Source organism: Numida meleagris, chromosome 4, assembly GCF_002078875.1.
Source record: "Numida meleagris isolate 19003 breed g44 Domestic line chromosome 4, NumMel1.0, whole genome shotgun sequence".
Classification (NCBI taxonomy): domain Eukaryota; kingdom Metazoa; phylum Chordata; class Aves; order Galliformes; family Numididae; genus Numida; species Numida meleagris.
Window position 1 is genome coordinate 53,564,363 of NC_034412.1, and position 24,016 is coordinate 53,588,378.

The 24,016-nt window shown below is 42.9% G+C and overlaps 1 protein-coding gene and 1 long non-coding RNA gene across 18 annotated transcripts in view; one reads left to right on the plus strand and one right to left on the minus strand.

Moving 5' to 3' along the window:
* The window catches only part of ADGRL3 (adhesion G protein-coupled receptor L3), a 490,362-nt gene that overhangs the window by 431,736 nt on the left and 34,610 nt on the right, over nucleotides 1-24,016 (plus strand). For all 17 annotated transcript variants that reach the window (XM_021393480.1, XM_021393481.1, XM_021393496.1 and 14 more), the window contains 3 exons: nucleotides 4,967-5,033; nucleotides 6,439-6,530; nucleotides 22,972-23,140. In XM_021393480.1, the coding sequence (XP_021249155.1) occupies nucleotides 4,967-5,033; nucleotides 6,439-6,530; nucleotides 22,972-23,140 (328 nt within the window). The remainder of the gene's footprint in view (nucleotides 1-4,966; nucleotides 5,034-6,438; nucleotides 6,531-22,971; nucleotides 23,141-24,016) is intronic.
* On the minus strand, nucleotides 6,548-9,236 carry LOC110397333. The gene is made up of 3 exons (XR_002437708.1): nucleotides 8,796-9,236; nucleotides 8,590-8,695; nucleotides 6,548-7,864 (listed from the first exon to the last, which is right to left on the minus strand). It is a non-coding gene; the product is annotated as an uncharacterized LOC110397333 (long non-coding RNA).

Here is a 24,016-nt window from a genome sequence, read left to right on the forward strand (position 1 = left end):
GAGCAGTTCAAACCACCCACACTAGGGGATTTAGGACTAATTCATTTGATGCTGTAACTAGGCAGTAGCACAGTGATTACATTAAAAGACCATCCCACTGAGGCCAGCTGGGACTGTTTGGGTGAGCAAGCTTGAGCCATGTTCAGCCCTTTTGCCCAAATTACTCAGCAGTGTTACATCTCATGTCATTCTGACTGTCGTTTCTAAAAGGTGCAAAGCAGGAAGCTCCACTGCAAACACTGTGGTTGGGACTGCAAGCGATTCCGGCAGTGCTTATGTTAACTTCTAAGTGGACATTTCTTGCACTGGCCAGTTATTTTCAGCAGCACAAGAAAATCTGAGGTCTTAAAAATAACTGAAAGCGAACTTCGCAATCTAATGTCTGTAACAAATCAGCTACTGAGTCTTAAATGTCCGTGTCTCCAGTTTTGCTGCAGAAAAATAAGATACTGGGATTGCAGTTTTATAAAGCTATGCCATTTGCCTTGTCCTATGTGTTAACCAAATCCATCCATCTCCTGCCTGGATCTGATGTCAAGCACTGTGGTGGGCAGTGCTGCAAAATGCAGAGGAAATACAGCATTTGCAGTTGTTAGTGTGCAAAAATTACTTGTGTTAAAAATTCGGTAATAGACTTTAGCAACGTCCCTTTGAGAAGACTTGCTCAAGTAGCAGGCGATCCCAAATTGACAGTCAGAAGCTATTCCATATTCCCATACTATACTGGGTTTTATATCAATGCCTATTACAAATCTCAGAGGAGAGCAGCTATGCTTTGAATGGCTCAATATATTCTATAAAACGTACTTGTAGGTATATTCATCCACTGGTGATCAAATTCATTGTGCCAGGAATCTCTCTGTTGTTTCTCTCCCCCCCACACTTCGGTGTGCTATAAAGCAGGGTATACATGGTAAGCAATCCAGCTGTCATAAAGCAGAATGAAAGCCTGGTGTATGTACACGGCCTCCAACTCATCAGCCAGCCACCAACATTATTTGCATGTTAATGTTGCTGGAAAATAGCTTCTAACAATACAGTACGTCTTGAATGACTCTGTGAACTTGTTTTATTTTCAATGTTTGCTCTGGGTATTTGGTGGAGGAAGCATGAGCAATGTGGATACTGGACTGTGTTAAGCAGAACATATATTGCACCCTTGGAAGTCACGTCCTGCGCATACATATCCCATTACCACACACAGACGAGGAGGCTGCATGGCCATGTGAAACGAACTACTGAACTCCCATGAACAACATGATATGTTAGGGCTCTTCAAATTTTATGGTCCAATGGCAGCTAATGATTGTTTATTGGTTATATTTAATACACACCAGGGATAGTTTAGTATTTGATTTCTCTTCATGCAGAAAATAGAGTAAACTCTTTGTAGTCTTTATTACTTGGGAAAAGCTTTAGGTGAATATAGTGACTTGTCATTGTGGAAAGGAAGGAAATTAAAAAGTAAAGAAAAGCGATGCCGCGGAGCTCGTTACAAGCTCAGCACTGAACATGCTGGTGTGACTCTTCGAGACAGTAATGGGGTTTTGAGCATTTCCCACATCCATGGATGTGTGGATAATCTGCTCTGCATTGTGCTGAGCCCTGAAGCAGCTTGTTTGCTTAATGACAGCAGAGTATAAACTTGTAATAAGCAAGTCCGTGTTCACAGTGCAGCTGTGCATGGGGGTCAGAAGTAACCCGGCAGCCCAAGATTAGCAGCTTTTGGAAGTGAGTTGGCTGATTGCTTCCTTGTTTCAAGGAGCTCGTTTAAGCAGCTCATTGTGTGCGTGGTTTTGTCTTTAAGGGAAGAAAAGCTCAGTGTGGTACTTGTTTGATTAGCAATTTACATCTCTGCAACAGAATTGGCGGGATGCCTGTGTTTTGATGTTTCGTTCTTAATTTGCATTTTTAATGAGGTATGACTTAAATGGGCTTGAAGTCGCATCACTTGCTGATGACCACAAAAAGACTGGCTTTTCAGAGTCCCCATGTAGTTTAGGTGTAACCTTACAGTTTTCAGTTTAACTGCTTGAGTGTCATATGAGGTTTCATTGAAAGGCAATTCTTATATTAAAAAAAAAAAATCACACCACCTCATTTGAAGCATGTAGAGAGGCATCTTTTCTGCTTTTTGCAAGCTGTGTCTTGCTCAGATGAGGCCATCCCTCACAGGAAGGGGACTGGTCTGCTCAGTGACTGCACCGCATAGCTAGAGGGCAGAACCTCTGCCTGCCTGCAGAACAAATCAAGGAATGCGCTGACCTGGCTTCTGCGCTGCTTCCCATCCATGGGATGCCTCCATCGTCACTGCATTGCACTCTACAACCAAAGGGACCAATTTTTAGGGGAAAGCAAGAAACTTCATTTGGCTTACTGAGGAGGAACTGTTTGCTTTGCTCTGCTTTGCTCAGGCTGGCCCAACTTTTCCCTCATCTTGCTGTATTTCAGCTTTCAACAAGCTATGACAATATCTTAATGAGCAGGCTGATGAGGACAGATGAACAAAATCATCCGGGAGGTGTGGGAGACCTTTGCATAGGGAAGCTGTTGCAACTCACATGGCAGGGAAGCAAGGGTGCAAAAGCAACCTCCCAGAAGTTCAGTAGATCATCTTTGAGCTCCTTGTTGTTGTCAGGTGCTGACAAGCCTGGGGGCCCTGGGGAAGCCCAAGGCTCTGGGGTCTCTCCCAGAGGTATCAGATGTAAGCAAACAGATGCAGATTTTCCCCGTGTCTCAATCTATACATGATAAGAACCAACTGCATCAAATGTCACCACATGGCTGGCCAATGTGTTTTAAGGATATGATGTTTTAGGGACGTGGTTAGTGGGCATGGTGGTGATGGTTGACAGCTGGAGTGGATGATCTTAGTGGTCTTTTCCAACCTTAATGATTCTATGATTCTGTTATTCTAAGGAATGAAGAGAGGCTTTGTGCCTTTTGTTCTTGCCTTGGCTTTCTGAAAACCATCTTGCACTTCATGCTGAAGGAAAACCTGGTTGCTTGGCAATTGCAATTCACCATGTTCCCAGCACCTGTGCAGCAGGGGCTGGGAGATATTTTGGATGATGATATTGGATTTGGATGATATTTTGGATGATGAGCTTGCAAAAAAGTTCAAAATATTGTAATTTAAAAAGAAAAACGCATCACCTCAGAGTCCTCTGCCACACGCAGTCTACTCAGCACGCATATCAGTGAGAAAAAGTTGTGGGGCTGCATATTTCCTGATCTGTATTTGGCAGCTGAGGCATTAGCACTAGTTTTTGGTTTTTTTTGTCCTGTAGGATGGGGTAGGTATTAAGACTTAAATGCCCTGAGATGTGTGAGCTGCTGCTATGCAGATATCTTTTTTGATGGCAAGGGACTCTTTACAGGTACTTCATTATTCTGAAACCTCTATTCCTCTGTCAAATCTACTTGCAATTGGCTGACATTTCAGGTGTTATTATGAGTGATACACAGATGTCATGATCACATAAAGTCTTTCCTGTAGGAAATCAGGCTCAAATAGTTTGAAGTCACTCAAGTTGCTCCATCAGCAGCTGCATCTAAATCGCCTTGAACTTCCGCACATGTGGAAGAAACAAGATTTCTGTGCAGTCACTTTGAAGATCTCTCAGTTTGTTTTGCACGTTATGATTCTGATGCAGTCTCATTGAATTTTTTGGTGAAAAGCTGCAGAGTTGATTCAAGACTGACAGTCACAGAAGTGCCTGTATTTTAATTTGTGATAAATACTGGCATGACCATAAATATCAATACATCTTTGAGATCGTGGAGACCTGAAATTTATACAGTCAGGGAGGGAAGTGGGAAGCTTTATCTACAGCCTTGAATTTATTCATATCTTGACTTTTCTCGGTCGCTGAGGTTCAGGGCATGTTTTATTCTCTCAGCAGAACACTGTGCTGATCTCTGCTGTGGGGCTGCTGGCACAGACCCTTCTGCCTATTGAAATTCCATTGGAAGGGAAAAAATTCAATGCGTGCATAGAGCTGTCATTTGAGAGAATTGCCATCTTTTCCACCATGATAAATTCATATATACAGCTCCTGTCACTTATCTAATTATGAAATTTCATCGGACATTTACTATGAGAGTGTTTTTACGCTTTCTTAGTCCTCTGTGTATAAGTGGAGCAATGATTTGCAGCATTGCAAACACGACAAGATATTATTATTTTAAACATCGTGTGAAACTTTCTTAGAATTTATATTCATCTGTCTTGTAACCAGTCACTTCCATTTTATCTTCCTGTCGCCTGGAATGAACTAGGAATGGAAATATAATTTCCCAGGGGCCTGAAAAAAGTGGGGGGAGTATTAAATGCAGTTGAAATTAAGCGATTAATAATTTAGTTTTAGGCCATGAATCAACTTCATGGGATCACACAGACCATATGCAACGCTCGAAACATTAGTAGAAACAAAACACTCTGGAGGATCAGGGAAATAAAATGCTCTAAAGGGGAAGCTGCTGAACCTAATTAAACCTCAGCCTTCTGTCATCAAAATCACGCTTCCTGTTTCCACCAAATTTGCTCTGATCGGCTTGATGGAAAAATGTCATCTCACTTGACAGTTGACAGACAGCTTGTGTTGCATCAGAGCTGGAGAGGAAAGCTGAGCTTACAGCAAAAAAGGCTCCATAGCTACTCGTCAGACCCCTTCCTTAAAAAAAAATGTTATTAGGTATTTTCCAATGGACACAGAAAGCCCTAGCAGCTAGGCCTTGTGCCATTTTCCTCCTGCTCCCTCCAGAGGTAATTATCTTACTCCATCAATAGCACTGTCAGAAATCGAGCACATAATTCAGCATTTAAATGAACAAGCAATGTAATATTTCCTGTCTCCCACCGGCGTGTTTTGCAGCTCACATTCTTCTCTGTCACTCGCTCACTCTTGATGTATGTCCTGGGTGCAGTCCTTGAATGCCTTCTCTCCCCTGTGTTTCATTACAGATGTTGGCTCCGACTTGACACCTACTTCATTTGGAGCTTTATAGGACCAGCGACCTTGATAATTATGGTAAGAACTCCTAATTAACTACTCCATCTCTCAGGTCAAGAAATAAAACTTTTGCTGTCCCTTTACTCTGTATCTTTAATTTACACAGATTAGTTTGAGAAAGGCATGTTCTTCTGTGACCCCACCTGGCACAAGCAATTAGAGGCTCGTTACAGGAGGCTCTTTGCGTGGTGAAATACTCGATCAAATCGGGGAGGGGAGGGCATGTAGTACATACTGTGGGCACTGCCTCAGAGCGGGTGCACAGACAGCTTGGTTTGTGATGTCAGGTGCTCAGAAGTACCAACCGATCTGGATGCCACTCACTGTCCCTGCTTTAGAACTCAAGCAGAGCTTTGCATGGATCATGCAGAAAGGGAGATCTGAGGTGAAGGGGATGCAGTAAAGTCAAAACTGGAAGACAGGTTTTGTGGGGGGGTTTCCTCCGCTGCAGAAGTTGAAACTCGTGACTTTACAGCACATTGCTAAGCATATCAGCTACCACAGCAAGAAGGTAAAGAACACAACTTTAGAGACAGCTGGAGTTTTCTCATACTTTAATCACTACAATATGGCTTAAATAAGCCATCCTTTGTTTTGAATAGATTGGAGTTTGGCTATCACAGCAAACCAGGCACTCCTGTCAATGCAGACATTGTCTCTGGTTCTCCTGCTGCTGGGGAGCATTTCAGCAGCCTTCCACACCAGGGAGGGAGCTGCACCACCAGCCAAATCTGTTGTGTTTGTTTTTCCCCCTCAAACAGTGCGTTCATGAAAAGATATCTTCCCTTTTTGATTATGTCTGAAACCCTGGCCTGGGCTTTTGGGAATTCCTTTCCAGGGACTGTTGACCCTGCTAACACCAAGGCGTTGAAACACCCTCATGTCTTTTACTGAACAAGTCAGATTCCTTTTTTCGACTTTACATTGTGCTAAGCATCTTCAACAAGAATAATTTCCCTGCCCATCTCCCCCAGTACACCATATTTAAAAGACAAATTCACAGAAAAGGTTGCTTTTTTTGTTTGCTTTCAATGGGGCTGGCTAAGCAAGAAGCTTTGAGAGACTTTTCACAAGCGTACGCCTCTCAGACACAGATGAGCTATTAGAGCAACTGTTTTTCATTTTCCATAACGTCATTTGAAGCACTACAGTTGATGTTGGAACCAGCCCTATATCAGTAACATACACTGCTCCACAGCTTTGTAATGCTGTGGCATCCCTGCTCCGCAGCCTGCAGGACGGCTCACCTAATAAAATACTTAGTAATTTTCTGTTACTCAGTCTGTATAAAACTGTAGTGAGCTAATTTTCTAGAGCAACTCATCTGTTATAGAGACCGAGACTGTTACAGAGAAGAGACTGATTTCTCCCTATCACATTCTGCCATGTCATGTTACCTTTTTTTTCCTCCCTCTTTTTGCAGCTTAATGTAATCTTCCTTGGGATTGCTCTCTATAAAATGTTTCATCATACTGCCATACTGAAACCTGAATCTGGATGTCTTGACAATATCAAGTAAGTGGCTGTGTTTTTTTTTATTTCTCTCTGCTTCTTTCTTCCTGTGTTGTTTATGCCCCTGTTCCTCTATGATGGCATGCAAGGGAACCAACTCTGCTGACAGCAGTGATAATAAGGTACTGGATTACAGCACTGTGGAGCGGTTTCTAATGGATACCAACAAGTGGCTGTTGTTGAAAGACTGTCTTTAAAGCGATTCAGCTCGTGTTAGTGTTCAGTCAGTGCCTGTGGTGGCATTTTCCATTCAATTTTGCATGAAGGAAGCAAAGTTACATTTGCTATCCTTGAAGCAGGTAACCTAGTCCCTTTACATAAGAGGAAATTGCACCCGATAATTACCAGGTAATTATTGCCATCTCTACAGGGAAGGTGTTGAAACTGTTGATCATTGCTATTTCTCCATGCTCTGAGTGCGGCAGCCTTTCTTCTTTTCTGTTTATTTTGGCCACTGACAGATTTAATGACCTAAATTCTCCCCGGAATCTGATTAGTTTCAGCCAAGTTACTGGGGTTTACCTGGGGGTGCCTGTAGCAGAGGACACACTCGCCATCCAAGGCGTGCTTTGCCCTTGGACTTAGATAATGTCTGAGCCAGGGCATCTCACTGTCTCGTAAGCTGCCTCATTATATTGATGGAATATTAGTCTCTGTCACTGCTTGTTTATTCAAGTACCTCTGCCTTTAATTACTTGATTCAGAAATACAAGTGGGATTTCAGGTGCACTGTGTGATAAGATGGGGAGGCTACTAATTAATAAAACAATCTAATGTACTTCAGGGGAAAATTGTTGGTGTCAGTGCTTTACTGCACGCCCAAGAAAGCACAGCATTGTGTGACACCACTGGAAGCTGGTATCCCTTCTCTTCTGTGGCAGGAGCTGGAGAAGAGGCGAGCTTGTTAGGAATGACTGAATGGTACCGTTGCAAGATGGTTCTCAGTGAGGTTATTGTTGTTAACGTTGTGCAGCAATTGCAGATGTCCCTTCAATGTAAAGTAGGTCAGTCCCTCTTTGAAAACTTCCCCAGAAATCAAAACTTTCAGTGCCTCTGGCATGCCTTGTCACTGGTCTTCAGGGTGAAGTTTTTGTTTCTTAGGCTCAACCTCGCAAGCATGCAGGCACAGCTGAGTGAGCCTGTGATTTTGTGAGCTGTGGGACCTGCAGTGTTCGTCTGCCGTATTTGTCCTTGCCTGGGTTGGGGGCAGGCTGCTCTGTGGTGTGTCACTGTTTCTCCTGCCATCGTTCAGCTGTAAGATGAAATTGGAGAAGCAGTCCCTCCTGGATGTCCGGGACCAATCTCAGCATGGTAGTCTTTCATTCGTTTCATACAGTCTTGGGCGAGGAGTTAAAGGAATGGTACATTTAATAGCACTAGCAACTTGCAATATGACTGACTACTTGTCATGCATTAGTGATATGGAATTGCTTGCTGAGACGGTCTTTCTGAGGTTACCCACACAAAATCTGTCTAGAAGGCCTTTCAGAATGACATTTAAATTAAAAATTGGAAAAAAACGAAACAGCAAAAGAAACCCTCCAAAGCCTTTATAATTAAAGCAGAGATAATAATTGCCTACTGAATATTCTTGCTTGTGCTAATCTGTAGTATCTTTGTTTAAAATGCCAGGAATTTATACAACCAGTTATGTCAATTATCATGTCATTGTAAAATATTTTATGGGTTCTTTGGCAGAGGAGTGTCTATTCGTGATTTGACTTCATTAAAACATTTCGAAAACACAAGCAATTAAAATACTCTAAGTATGTTGCTGATACCCTTCCAAATATGTTTCTTCATTACAAATAACTTTTTATGTTTAAAAAAAGAAGAGAGAAACATTATGTAAACTCAGGAGGATCCTGAGGCTCGCCCCACTAAGTTTGTCAAAACAAGATTTTCAGAAGTGATTTGAGTTGCAATTTGTGAATACCTAAGCAGGAAAGAGTTAAGTTTCTAAATCAAAGGCACGTGTTGTCTCAATATCAGATATACTTGAGTTTTAACAGAGGGGAAAATTCACTTTATGAAAGCTTTCCCAGGGTTACAAGGGACTCACCATCTCCAGAATTCCTTTAGGTGGGATCACAGTCTTCTAGGTAAGATCACGGTCTTCCTAATTCTGTGGTAACGCTGTTGCTAAATGTGGATGTGGTACAGCAGCTCTAGAATAAAAAGCAACAGACCATGTTGTTTTAGAGGTGACCACAGAAATCCTTTCTGAGCTTACCTCTGTGGGTTTACAGGGTTGGTAAAAAAAGGCACCTAGATAAGTTTCTCTACAAGCATGTTGCCTTTGGTGGCTCTCAGCATGGCTCCAGTGCACTGGATCTTCTCTTGTCAGCTTATATTTAAATAACAAACAAAACCAAAGAGCTGGATTGGAGGGCCCCTTGCTGTGATCTGCATTTGACATCTTTATGGCACATGAGGAGCTGAATGGGAGTTTGTTCTCCCAGTTCATTTCCTAGCGCTGTTCTGCGTTAGGCTGTGGTGAAGCTGTTGCCACATAAATCCTGAGCCAGTTCAACAACAGCAAAATACTTGATTCCCTATGGCAACGTAAAAATAAAGGCCATAAAATATTTTAATAGGCTGTTAATAAGTGCTCCTGCAATCTGGTGCTTGCCTATGTCACTTTAAAGGTTAGAAATACATTATGAAGTATAGAAAATAGAGAGCCAAATAACTCCACTTAAATTAATGAACTTGATAAGGGATCAGGTGTCACCTGGGATACCTTTAATTACTGAACCAACAGAAAAGCCATTCAAAGGGCAGTGCCTGAACCAGATGCTGTGAGGCTGAAAGATTTGTAGGCACTGAGCAAAGTTGTAAAAATAAACTTCCCTAACCTTCAGGAACAATCTCTGTATTATTGTGCCAGCATGGGAGAATCTGACATTCCTTCAGTGGAGCACTGGGTACCCAAGAGTTACACAGTGAGAGATTCAAAGAGTAAATAGCTGTTTTACTTTTTACCCACATTATCTTTTCCAACTTAGCCCAGCACTTTGGAGAAGGACAAATCCATTGAGTAACTGCAGCTGGCATGTGGGTCCTTTTTCATGCTGAGAGCATCCTCCCTGTGTGGCACGTTGGTGCTGAGCCAGTTCGGTGGGCTGCACCCACTGAAAGAGTGAGGTTTGTGCTCTAGTCCTGCTATTTCTCACAGTGGGGTTGGACTTTCTGAGGGAGTGGCTTCCTTTGGCTTATATTTCCATATCAAACAGTTCTACATGGTGAGGAAAAGATGTGAGCTTGTGTATGTCGGTATATGCTGTTCAGAGCTGCAAGAGTTTCCGTGCCAGCTGCTGACAACAGGAGGGCAGAATAGCTGCCATTTAGCGACAGGTACTGTCAACAGGATCTTTTGAAAAAGATGAGTTTGATTTCTCTCTTCAATACATTTAAACAGAAATGTTAAGAACTTGCCCTGGGTGAGGATCTCTACTGCCTTTTAAAGATCACTTCAGTCTGAAGCAGTGCAGATAAAGATGCCAAAATTCTGCATGCACAGATGATGTGTGTAGCATTTGACCCTGCCTGCCCAATTGCTGGGTGGGAGGGCGTTTTTCCTCCTTGCCTTTTCCAGTGGCCATTTCTATGCTGGGAGCTTCTTCCTTCAGCCCGTGCACTGATGTCAAGTTGGCCCAGTGTGGCCATAGCTCTCTCATCTCTTCGTGGCTTGTCAGCAGAGACAGGTGAGCTGAGCTATGTGGCAGGAAGGATCATTTTGTCTTCGGTAGCTCTTTCAGCATTGTTTGTATCTCACTTATGGCCCATCTGAGAGAGTAACTAGGACTCTGCTGGAACAGTGCATGAGGTTGCTCATGAGCACAAACTAATCCACTGTCAACAAATGGATCCAGCATGGCTTTGTTTTGAAGGATTAATTGCTGCAGTTCTTCTGAACGTACTGGGAAAGCATGCTGCTGAAGAAACATGGTTCTTCTAAGCCAGAGATCATGCCAGCTCCTGGATGGCAAATGCTATGCCACTTGCATCTCTAACCTGTGAGGTGGAGACTGTTGGCATATTGGTATGGTATTGATGCACTTTTGCTAGCAGATGGCTCCTTACGAAGACATGACACCAGCTGGAATACTTCAGAGCAGCTGTGAGGCTGTTTTACCGGAGGTTGCTGCTGTGTAGAAGGATTTCTGGAGTTGAGCAGCTCTGAGCCTCTGATTCATACTTTTCTATCATGCCGGGTGGATGTTAGATGTGTGAAATGTCTCACACTGTCGGAGACAGGAGTACTCTGCATCTTTTTTATATTCACATTCCTGTAAGAAGTCTTATGTGACAAAGGAGAATGCATCTATATGTCGGTTAGTCCAGCACAGTTCTGAAGTTTTCCATCCATCAAACCCTTCCCCGGTGGTCAGGCATGTGGACTGGCTGCTTGCTGGACAGGGTCACCACACATCAGGCTTTCATCCGACCTTTGCCAGATGCTGCAGCATGACAAACCATCCAGATGTTTCCTAGTGCTTAACTCTTATTCTCTTGCAAAATGCAGGATTTCAGATGAACCCCCTCCCAAAATGCCTTTGTGTTGTGTGACAGTACACTGCACTTAGGTGGCAGCCTCATTCTGCAGCCATTTAAATGCTCCCCATTAGAGACATCGGGGTGTTAGTAAAGGAACAAGAAACGGGGCTGTACTGATGGTATCCAGCCGTGGTCTTCATCAGATCTACTGAAATCTGCTGTCCTCTCATTGCTGTATGATCCACCTTGCTGCGCTGAGATTTGGTGTCTCCTGCAGCTGCACCAGCCTTCCTGACATTATTCTGCACTGCAGTATGTGGCAGGGTGATTTGATTTTATTTACTTCGGAAGAGTGACATGGAGGCTTTAGCTGCTAAGCTACAAACCCACTAAGAAGGCAGGCAGTGGAGGGCTCTGTCAGCTCGCTCCTCTTTTGTCTCATGTAGGTGCGTTATCGCTTTAGCTAGAGCATACCTTGGCTTATGCCAAGGCCGCCTGGGTGCTCTTTGGAAAGCACAGCTCCTGGGGACCCTTTTAAAAAGAAGTGTGTCAGGCCGAAGTCCTGGGTTTGTTGGAAAGGCTCGTCCAGAGCAATTGAAATGTCTGCAAAAGTCATCCAAGAAATTCAGTTTTCTTTCTTTCAGACAGGCATACGCAGGCTCTTTGCTGGGAGCTCCTTTTGTTTCTAAGGAGGCAGTATTAATTAGGGGCACCTTGCAGTGGTTTAATACTGGCATTAATCACTGTGGTTTTATTGCAGCTTTCTTCATTCTTGTATAACATGCTCCCATCCCTTCTTCTTCAACAAGAGGATATGTACTTCAGCAAAAACGTGAAATTCCCTTCAAAACATTTTTATTCTGAACACGCAGGAAGGAATGTTTTTTGGTACTGTGGCTGGATTCACAGGAACACATGCTGAAATCCCATTAACGTGGATGATGCAGAAATGTGCTGCACTTCAGAAATCAATTCTACTCCCTAGTCCCCAGATGACCAAAATGAGCCCCCCTGGGCTCACTGGCTGCCACAGGAGCTTCGCATGGGCTGAGGCTTGAGGCATACGGTGCTGATTTAATGGATAAATAAAAAAGTATATGTTCTCCTCAGTTTTTGAATTGAAGAAAGCCGATTTGTCTCAGCTGACTTCAGTAATTATTTTCTCTCACTTGGGTTTATTCCACAGTGAATAGCCACATTTCTCATCTGATAATTTTCCCTCAAAGAAATACAGCCAGTAGTCCTGGGGGCTGTCATAGGCTCCATCACTGAAACCCAAGCTCAAGAGGGGAGGTGCTGGAAGAGGGGAAATACCATTTGTCTGTGTCCACAAGCACAGGGAAGCAAGTTAACCTGCAACAGTGTCCTAGCGGACGATGCTTGTTCAGAGAGCAAGACACCAGTGCGTCTTGCAGGCATTGCGATGTGTCTAAAGCAGGCATCTGGCCTCCCAAAGGGCACCCCTTTGCATCAAATTCAGGCCTGATTTTCAGAGCACAGAGCTATAGGGAGAGATAATGGCAATGAAGAACTTCACTCTCACCACCACTTGGAGTTTACGGCAAGCCTTGCATTGGTAAACCTTTCTTTTTTTATTTCTTCGAGACTCAGCTCCCAAATTAAACAAGACTCACACCATACTCCTCTTTCTTTTTCTTTTCCATAGGAGTCTCTTGCTCACAGGCTTTCAGAAACAAACCTGAGAATGTGCGATCTAAAAGCAAAAAGCAGGAGCCAAATGCAAAAACTCAACATTTATTATTGCTATATAAAATTTCACAGAGCCAAATTTGGGCTTTTTCAGGGAGTCTGGCCCAGGCAGAGAGAGGCAAGGGAAATTACATGCTGTAGACGAAGTTTGTCATGCTAGGAAGTAGGGTCAGGTGTACTACAGCATCAGGCACGAAGATGAGAAGCCCCTGTTTCAAAATGTGCCTCCTTCTCAGCTTCGCAAACATTTCCATCTCCTGCTCTCCCCATATGTTGTATGGGTGTAAGTGATTATCTGCTCATTTTCTTGCTTCTCAACATATGTATTTTATTTAAAGAGACATGACTAATTCCATCCCCCAGATTAGCTTGTTTCTTAAGTCCTGTGGGCTTTCTTAAGTCATAAAAAACTCCTCATGAGGAGTTAGGTATGAAATTTAAAATAAAGGTTAAATAGTACTTCGAAAAATCATCTACAGAACTGTTTAAATGAAATCCTTGATTTAACACAGCAGTATTGTGCTGGCAGGAACAGAGTGTTACCAATCTCGTTTTATTTACTCAGCTGATTGAAATGCAGAAAAAGTAAACATCCTGGGTTTGGTGCAGTGAGGAACGAGTTAGGTTTTGAAAATGCAAGATGCCTTCTCCTGCAGTAGGAAGTGCTCACTTTACTGATACAGACAAATAATTTGCAGTGGGTATCATTTTGCTGTAAGAATGTTCTTTTGTGCTTTTAGACCTTTTAAAAACAAGTGAATGCAGAGAGACAGCAAGGATTATTTCATATATTTGTATCGAGATTTGGTCAACTCATTTGCTGGTTTCTGGATCTTCAATTTTCAGGCACTACAACTTGGAAATAGTTTGTGATGCTGAAGGGTCTGGAATCTAATCGCATTAGATTCACATGGGGGACTGAACTTGCAGAGCAGAAGCACTTTAATCCTTCATTACTTTTGGTTTTGCAGCTGCCTAGGAGCACACAGAGAGGATGCAGCATGATGTAGGGGTCCAGCCCTCGGGATCCTGCCCAGCCCAGCCCAGCACCTGGGTATGACAGTGGATGCAGAAGGCCCAGTTCTCTACCTTCAGCATCCTCAGTTGCCACTGCAGTAAGAGCTGAGGGTCTGTGTTACCTAGTGGGATGGGATCCCTTCCTTCTGCAGAGCAGCAGCTTAGGCAGTAAGCAGGGAGAGGGGCTGATATGCACCCACACTGAGCTCTTTGCAGGTTTGATGGAGTGCGTATGTTGGCTTGAGTGGTAGAAAGGTACGGAGAGTTTGAAACACAAGCTAGTGAGTGCAAATGGTTACAGGATCCACAGTGAGGCTCTGTTAAACATGACCTGAAATCCTGACTGGTGCACTACCTATTACTCAGTGTTAAATAAAATAGCAGTGCCTGTAAAGAACAGGCTTTCTGTTGAAATTTTCGTATGGCCCAACTGACAAAGTAGCAAGACAACCTGAGTGGGCTACTAAGAATAGTGCATTGAAAACTCTTACTTCCCAGCCAGCTGTGCTGCATGCTGTAGTTTTGGACTTCTTTAACTTCTGAGGGCATTAGACTGAGAACACAGCAAAACCAGAGATGCCTTTCAGAGAGGAATCTCTTTATTCCCAGTCCAGGAAAGAAAAACCTGATACTAGGGAATAAGCAGCTCCTGAGCCACTGCTTAGGTCTAATAAACACAAGCACTGCATTCTCTGTCACTGCAAGACTTGACCAGATTTTTTTTTCTAAGTATGGCCAAACGATCTGGATACCTCTGAAAATGAGGCATAGCTTTTTCTCTCCCTTGGAAAGCCTCCCTCCACACACAGTTTAGGAGCTCAGGCTGTGATCTTTGTGTCCCATATGGCTTTGAGAGCTGCAGTCCATTAGTATGATGCCTTCATCAGCCCAGAGGTTGTCTTCACGACTTCCTGGACCTTGTCCAGAAAGCGCCGTGCTTCACAGTCCCCTTGGTTAGCTCAGTGCTGCTTCTATGTAACGTTCATCTGCATCTCTGCATGAGCAAACTTTGAGCAGGCAGCCTAAAGCAAACCCAGCAGAACCACTTGGAGTTGCTGCAGATTGCACAGAATGAAGTACTTAGAAGCTTCCTGCCACAAGAAGATATAGCACATTTGTATTTTGTCAGGGTGCAGGGTTTGTGAGCACCCCAGGGACAGAAACCCTGCTTGTGCGGTAAAAACATCAGAGATTGCACTTCTATCTTCTTGCTTTTCTTGCCCACTGATGTTGATTGCAGCGTCAGATTCTGTTTGTTGCTCTCCAGTGCTCTTTGAGTTTTTTGCAGCACTGTTTGGTTAATACCTGACTGTTTTGACATTGGGTTTTGCCTCTTTATCTATGGCTTTTGTGATGGCTGTGTTAATGTCGGATGGTGATTGTAAAGCACTAATCTTTCCACTGACAGATGTCGTCCTTTAAGAATTTGAGAAAAAAAAATCCATCAGTGATTATTGATTTGAGAGAGTGTTCTGGAAGATATTAAATACCTCGGGTCTTTCTGTGAACCCATAAATCATGATTATTGTTTTAAAAGGCCATACATTTTAAGTATTTTGTCAGCAAGCCCTGCCAGTGCTGACTGTGAAGTACAAACGTGTCTACAGACTTTGCAGAATCTGTGTCGTGTGGAAACAATCAGATATGTGGTTACACATTAGAGTGTTTTGAATAATCATGGCATACCTCTGCAAAGTTAGGAGGAAGGAAATAAACAGGGTAAGCAATTCAGAGGGTAATTAATTACTTAGAGAAAATTAGATGAGCTCAACAGAATTGCTCTTTCCAATTGCAATAATTAAGAGCAAATCTCAGAAAGTGGGCCATGACTTCCCTGGGCAAGTTGAGAGGGAAAAGGATGATACTTCTGGCTTTGATGAGCAAAGTCAGACATAGGCCACTCCGCCTGATGGGCTGGGGCATCACGCAGGGCTGAGAGAGGGTGTGAAGCCAGGGGTTTCTTCTGCAGAGGAAGCTGAAAGGCACACAGCCCTTTGCACGTGGCCAAGCCAGGCAGCCTTCAAAACAAGACCCCACAAATGAGCACCGATGGGCTGGGGGGAAATGGAGACCTGCCGTCAAAGCGAAGCAGCTGGAAGACAAGACCTGGGAATTACTGCCTGAATGTTGTTGTGCTGAGCATCAGTGGCGTAAGGAAGGTGATTAGGAAAAGATTTGGCTTCGTGCCACTTCTGTGGTAACTTTGTCACAAAATGTGAAGACAAATCCTTTAAGCACTCTTCTACTGCTTGCTATTGATTTTTCTCCACATGAAGACGCTCCTTCACTAATTAGCAGTGAACCCGTTTGCTTTATGAGGGGAGTTCTGAACTTTCCAGCTACTTCCTGTAGATTTTCAGGAGTTCGATAAATCAATTTTTTCTAATCCTTGAAATTTAAAATAAAAAAAGGCAAAGAAAACAAACATCCCTATTGCCTCATATTGGCAGACAGAGGGGAGACAATAGTATGCTTTATTTTGTGTCACGCTGGTGCTTGCCTTCAGGAAACATCTGTCTCTGTACTTTATTTGTGCCATACTTAAATGAATTCTGTGGGCATTTCTGAATGCGTTAGGTGGTGCACATCATCCATCTATTTTTATTTGAGTTTCATCACTCATAACAGCTACTAAAGGTCCTGTTCACCATGCCCTTACTTTGGCATTTTTTGCTCTCTAGCCAAAGCATGTATTTTGTGGCCTGGGCTCTGAGTTCACATGCTTACTCCATTCAAGCCTTTTCCTGATAACAGAGTTATGGGGAAATACTTCAACTTCTCAAAAGAGTGATAGACTAGAGTTAGTTAAACCATAAAGGATTGAGTAAAATGATAGCATGTGAAGTTGAATAGTTACATAGGTCTTTATTAAATGTGTTGTTTTACTCTAAACGTGGTTCAAAGTCTATTCTTTGTTAAATTTAAAAAAGCTCTTTTGAAAATAAGAACATACATTGTTCTTGTTAAGCGAGAGCTGGATAGCTGCTTTCTGATAATAGTCATTGTTGATTCAGAAGCATTTTAAGATGAATGTGTGTAAGGGTAAATTCTTGCCTTACTGTTCCTGCTGCTGCTGCAAAAAAACGAAGGCCTTGATAAACCAGGACAATGCTAATTTACGTACATGGAAGTGGCTCGCAGTGTAATATATAATGCACAGATTGTCTGTGCCCTTGTACATATTCTGGCAATTCGGTCACCTTGTGTCAAAAAGGTACATGCTGAGTTTTTAAAGATAGGCAGTGTGAAACAGATTTCCAGGCTTCTGTCTTTTCAGTATGTTGAAAGCAGCTTAGGATGCATTAGTTATGAAATTCTTTAAGCGTCTAAACAAGGATATAAGTAGATAATCTAAGCAACTTTAAAAAAAATAGAAGATAGAAGGTAATACAAACAATCCTTTCTCATAATTAATGCAGAAAGTACTTTGGGAAATTGAACGACATCTAACTTAAATAAGATTTTGAAAGAATTTTACATGATGTGTAATTAACTCTAAGAAGTCTTTTCCCCAAGGTGAAGTCAGGGCTTTTTTAAGATTAGAAAATGGATTCAGTATTTATATGATTTGGTAGACCATCCACTATCCATCATCTAGTTTGGAAAGAAACCTAAGGGGGGTAAAGTAAGATTTTTAGGGTTATAGAAATAATACAGTCACTAAAGATCAGCTTTTTAATTTCGAGCATTTGAAAGTGAAGTCCTCGCCTAACCAATCCTTCCAATTTCCTCCATAATTATTAGAGAAATGCGTTTCTTCAGGGAGTGACAAAGGCTCACCTGCCTTAAATACCCATTCTTACGTGAGACAAATCACTTTTTTTGGGTTCCAGTTTCCAGGAATCAGAGCTGCTTTGTTAAAATTAAATGGGCTGAATCCCTTGGCTACTTCCAGGAATTGGGAAGAATTTATCCAAATCAGTTCTGGAGAACCCATTTTAGCTCTAGCCTCTCAGGCTGCATTAGCCTAGGTTTTCCAAGGATTTATGCTTCAACTATTATTTACTTGCGCTGTTTGTAAATATAATCTCAGTTTTTCAGTTAGCAGCTACATTTTCCCCTGAGCTAAGACTGTTCGAAGGCTTTTTTCTTGTCTAAGTGATGTTTTTTATGTACTGCAGATAATGACACAGTATTAATGCAGGACTGATAGATTTCACAGACTTTACCTGGAAAAAAACACTCTGGAGTAATTTTTGTCAGACTTGAATTGTTACTAACACAAGAGTTAAGCTTCTTACAACACTTGAGTTGGTAAAATGGAAAGAAAAGATGTGTATTTCATGAGCGATGTAAGAGACTAAGTCCTACAGGCCGTACATGTAGAGATTTGAAGTGCTTGGGAGTTGGGTGTTAGAAAATCTCACTTCTTCAAGCACCCGCTTGCTTTGGGCAGTTTTCTAGGCACAACCACATCCAAATGGGTTGGAAATGGGGTGCAAACTGCTTGGATGTTTTTGACAGTCCTCCTCAGAGCCACTTTGAAGCATTATCCTCAAGCTAAAAAGCAACCCAAGTTTACCAATTTCACGTTTCTCCTTTGTACAAAGATAAAACAGTCTTCAGTTGCCTTGAAGAAAAGCTATTGCAGTTCGCTGAAGAGACTTTGTGAGGCTCTAGACAGCAAAAACAGGGCCAAAAAAATCCCTAATTCTCTGTTCTTAGAAGCTATCACCAGCAACATTTCAATAGTAAAATCTTTACCATAAAAACCAGAGGGATTTGAACAGCATCATACAACTAGCTAGGATGGGATGGAGACCCCAGTGTTGCAGCTAATGCGGAGCTGCCACCCCATGCTGCGAACTGTGCCTCGTTGTCCTCTGCAGGACCATAATCTTGGTTGCCACACATTGAAATGGCATGTATTGCTGTGGGGTAGCTTGGATATCCTTTCAGAGCTGGCAGATGTGACACAAGATGTAAGGTGATCAGCTTTCAGAGTGACAGCCAATAACAGGAGGGAAGCCCTGCAGGGACAGCAGCCCAGGAAGCTGAAGGGGGTGGCTAGATGCTGCATCAGAGCTGGGGGAGCCGTCAGTGACTGACAAGGCTAGAAGCATGTTCAGGCCCAGGATGCTACAGCTCAAGCTGGAATAGAGCTGTTTACCTGTCAGTGACACTGGGACAGCCACCTTGTCCCCATGGTATGGCCTGCCATTGCAGATGGGCACTGTTGAGGCCAGATGTGGATTTAGGTGCCAACTTCAGCAAAACAGTCTGCTCACATGCTAATGCATGAAGCTCTGAAAGCTGCTTACGATCTCCTTACAGCCTACGTAATGCTTTTTTTAGTCTACAAAAGTACTGCCCGTCTACTTGTATCTCACTGCTCAGCATGAGGTAAGGGCAAGTGTTACAAGAGTGGCTGGATCAGCCCATAAAATGATGTTTCCTTTCCTGTCCCAAAAACCGTGGGTGACCATGCCAGGTTGAGGCTGGGACTGGCAGACCTTAAAGACATTCTCTCACAAGGAAGATAACGCTGCGGTCTGGCTAGCGTGTTGGGAGTTACACTTATGAAAAAGAGCGGTAAGGAGGTTCCAGTAACACACTACAACACATCAGGTGGAGAGCTCTGGAGGTGCAGTAAGATTTTATCTTCAGAATGTGTGCAAGCTTTGCGTGTAGCTATGCTGGAATTTCAAAGGTATACTCTTCTCCAGGGAGAGCCAGGCTTTTTAAAAGAGATTTCAAAGTCAACTGACAGTTGCATGATCAGTGTCAGAGCCAACTCAAGGAGGGGTGGCTGCACTCGTAGCTGGTCATGCTCGCTTCCATGTGTGAAGCCATCCTCGGTCACCAGGGCAGCGAGCCAGACTGGCTCACGTGTACCAAGCATACCTGATGAAACCTTATGCTCTTTGCTTTTGTTTTGGTGGTAGCTGATGGGAGAAGGGAGGGGGGATGAGCAGCAAGCTATATTCTCTATATGTCATTATATTTCTAATGTTGGTGTTCTTGTCTTTATGTCTACGCATTCTTTAGCTATGAGGATAACAGACCCTTCATCAAGTAAGAATGACCTGAATGGCTGATAAATTTCATTTATCAGTGTGGTCCCATGAACCAGCTGTCAGATCAATATTGAAAAATCATTAAAGCTTCTGTCATTCGCATTTGAGGCAGAAGAGCAAACTGTGCAGAAAAATGGCCAGGCATACAGCTAACGTGCAGAGTAAATGTGCTGCATATGTATTGCCAACCGATTGCCACTATATTGGCTGCATATTCTTTGATTGGGAGTTACTTGAATTCAAGAGAACATTCTCAAGTAATCGTGTTTAATACAGACTTGTTATACCAACAGCAACCTTCCGGTCCACTGTGCTTCAGCACTGAGAGTGCTTTGTGGTAATGTGAATACAGAAGAAAATTTTCAGAAAAGTACATGAGTGGTAACCCACACGATTCCCATTTTGGTTGATGGGTGCAGTGCAAACTAATCTGTATTCAGCGGATGATCTCCTTCCACAGTGGAGTACCCAATTGTCTCTAATTTTCAATTATACCAAAACACTATATGTTTGTTTCTTTAGTGTTACAAAATTGCACTATGGAAAAGAGAAATTGTGGAAAACCAACAGCAAGTCTGTACAAAGAAAGGGAAAAACAAAAACCGCAAACAAGCCACACCAAAAAAAAAAAGCCCTGCAAAGCAAGCCAAAAATGCTTAGAAATTACATGCCTTAGGGCATCCGTGCTTTCTCTCCTGCAACGAAAAAGCAAAGTACAGTAGCACGAAATAAAAGCTGACCAACTTTGCAGTAGACTTTCAGTTTGTTCTTCTGGTGAAGAGTCCTTTGTGTTCATTCCTGCAGCATCATTCCCATATTCTCTTTCATAATTTCTTGATTCTTTTTTCTGTGAGTGCGGGATGAAGCCATTCAAAGTAATCTCCATGCCCTGTTAAGTCTGTTTTCTGAAGCACAACCTGTATCTCATACAATTCGCACTGTTGAGGGCCTTCTAACCCAAAGATTCCTTTCCATCTCGGAAGGTAGCATATTTCCACTCTCTTTGCTCAATAATTGTTTCACACATCTGCAGCCAAAGGCTCTCTAATCGAGTTCAAGAGTTGGCTGTAGTGCAGAGCAAAATAGTTTCCTGATATCCTGTGGATCATTTTTAAAAGACTTTGTAAATGTCGGAACCTTTTAATCATGGTGAGAAAGAAAAGGGGGAGGAAAAAAAAAACAACAGTATTTTCCGCTTCATTTGTTTTTGGTGTTTTTTTCTTTAATTAAGAACATAAAAAGGTTTGTATTTTTAAAATTGGCATACAATTAAGCTTATAATGCGCTCTCACTGATGGTGGAATCTCAGGGAGAAAAATATACCAAGTGGCAAATGCCATAAATGTTATCTAGTGTCTACCTTTCCGAAGGATTTTGAGAATGCGTTTTCAATTTGCATCATGCTAAATATTTATTAGCAGGATTGGCTGGAAATGCTTCAAAGGAGCTGTTCTGGTCTGATAGATACATAATAGTGATTTTTAAAGAACTGCCTAAGTAAGCAGTTACCTTGGGGAGCTCTTCTGGCCATGTGCTCAGGCAATACATATTTTATAAACTCCAGTGGAAGAAATAGTGCTGTATTTTCGTTCTAATACCTAAAGAAAAACAACAGTAAACATTAATAGAACAGCAGTATGCTTCTGTTTGCAACAAGCCCTGCTAAAAGCAAGAGGATTCAGAGCTGCAGCTGCTGTGGAGTCTCAACAGGGGAGACTATCAGCCTGCCTTGCACTGAGCTTCTTTTCCCCTGAGCTGCTGCTGCTTCATCTTTCTCTCCCCTGCCTCATGCCTCTGCCTAGCAGAGAGCAACCCAAATAGTCCCAAACCCCGATCATATTTCTACGAGGCTGGAGCATCCCAGTGAGAGAAAACGTAGGCAGGTTGTCTCATGAGCCCTTTGGTAGCAGCTAGGGCTGCTTCAGGCAGTCAAGGAAGCAGGGGTATTGGCTGGCTGCAGGCTTATCTGCTTTGGAGAACTGAAGGGTTAATGGTGAGGAAGGGGTGCCAAAGTGGGCATCCCTGGTGGGTACCATTACATTCATTTTTATGATGTAGTACCTGCTTGTTTCTAGAGAAGAGAGGAAAAAATCAAGTTCATGAGGAAAAGGTCAAAGGGATGCTCACAGTGCTGCTTGCTGCTTGCTGTGCCTCCCAGCTGGAAGTTGGCTCTCTCCCCCATGCGGCAGCCATCCCCATAAAGCCAGGATAACTCAGCACTTGGAAACTTAGGTTGGTGGTTAGGAGCAGGAGCTGGTCCCCACTCTATCCCCATTCTGCTTGCCTCACTACCTCTTGTTCTGGAATTGGAAGATCAGCCTCTGAGAAGTCAATTTAGCACATGACTAACTGTTATTTAGCAGGGCAACATGCAATGTTTCTCCTGCCATCTCAGCCTGCCTAAAATCCAACTGAAAAATGATATGCAGCAGCCATCCCATGCCCCAGGTCCTCTGGCTGTCCTTGGCCTCTCCAAGGGGTAGAGAGGCACCATTTCCCAGAGTGGAAAGAGAGTTGGATACTGTCTGTCCTTGCAGAAGCTTGCTGGGAGTTTGCTGTTGGAGCAGACTTGGTGTGTGAGCACATACACTTGTGTTTGTATTTCCCTTCACCATGAAGCAGCGTGAAGCAGTGTCAGAGAGCATCCTTGCAAGGAGCTGATCTGGCAAATACCTGCTTGTTGTAGTTTGGCTGGCTTACATTCGTATGGGAGACCAGCTAAAGGGCAGCAGTGTCTTGGTGGTAGCTGGAAAGAAGCTAATCCAGCTAGCGCTCCTGCCCCAAGCAAACCAGTGGGCATTAAAAAAGTGACATTCAGAATTGTTTTGGTTGGTTTATTTTCTTTTTTTCCTGCCATTTACAGAAACAGCATCTACATTGTGTCATATACATAAACACTGCTTTTACATTAAACAAAAGGAAAAGAAAAGAGCCAGAATCATTGCTGTTACAAAGATGCTTTGGTTATGATAAATTTCCATTCTCATAACATTTCCATTTCTGTATATTTACTCAAGCCTGAAGACTTGTAAACTGCATCCAACTGAAGACAAAAATCCCTACAGCTCATTTTGATGTGCTATTTTCTTTTTGCTAAAACTAGGGCCAAAGCCCTGCCTGTTTGCAGATGTGTGCCATGTTTTGTAGATGAAAGACCAATCTATTTCTTTCTTTTTTTTTTTTTTTGTTTCTTCTAACAGGTCCTGGGTGATAGGTGCGATAGCCCTACTCTGCCTATTAGGACTGACCTGGGCGTTTGGACTCATGTATATTAATGAAAGCACAGTCATCATGGCGTATCTCTTCACCATATTCAATTCTCTGCAGGGAATGTTTATATTCATTTTCCATTGTGTCCTCCAGAAAAAGGTAAGACAGACGGTTCCCAGCGGCACAGGCGGTGGTAGCAGTGTGTTTTGTTGCCTAACAACCGCAGCGTAGCGTGGTGCATGTGCCCTGAATTCCTATCAAGCAGATTTGTCTCCGCGCGCCTAATAGGGGTGGTATTTAGAGTGGAAACTGGCAGGTGCAGGGGAATGAGGCAATAACGAAGATATGTGGCAGTGGCATTTCAGCAGCCAGGGCACTAGCAGTGAGTGCGTTGGAGGCAGCAGCGCAAAAGGCAGCTCGCACTTTGCAGGGCTTTGCCATAGCAAAGCTGCAAAAGGGCTCTGCCTGCTGTTGACCAGATTCTCCTTTTCCTTACGTCAGTGTGAGACAGGAATGACACCATGAGCATCCAGAGGGTCCTTGTGTGTCACAGCAAAATGGGGCTGTACATCTTCATTTGCAGTCCTTGCAGGAAACAAACTCTTTCTGTAGCAGTATATACTGCTGGGGAAAGTATGTAACGGGGGCTGCTTCTCCCACTTCTTTAAGAGCAGAAAGACCCATGCTCTGCAACAGTTCACTAAATTTGCATTGCTTGGTCCTAGTGTGGGTTTCTGAAAATCCTCTGTGCACAGTATGTGCTTCTTGGTGGAACTTGAAATATGCCCCAATTAACACTGCAAGGTAACAGTGGAATATCTTAGGTAAACCCCAGCTGGAAAAAGAGAAATAAAAATCTCCTCATGTATATGTAGATCAAATTTACAAACTTTGACAGTCAGTAATAAATATTTTTAAGAACCGTTTTATTCTCCACTGAAGCTCAGTAGTGCAGATCTTTCCCAGTCTGTGCAAACCTGCTGATAATTGTTGATGTACATCTTGGTTTCGTAGGCCAGACTCTGTATCCAAGAT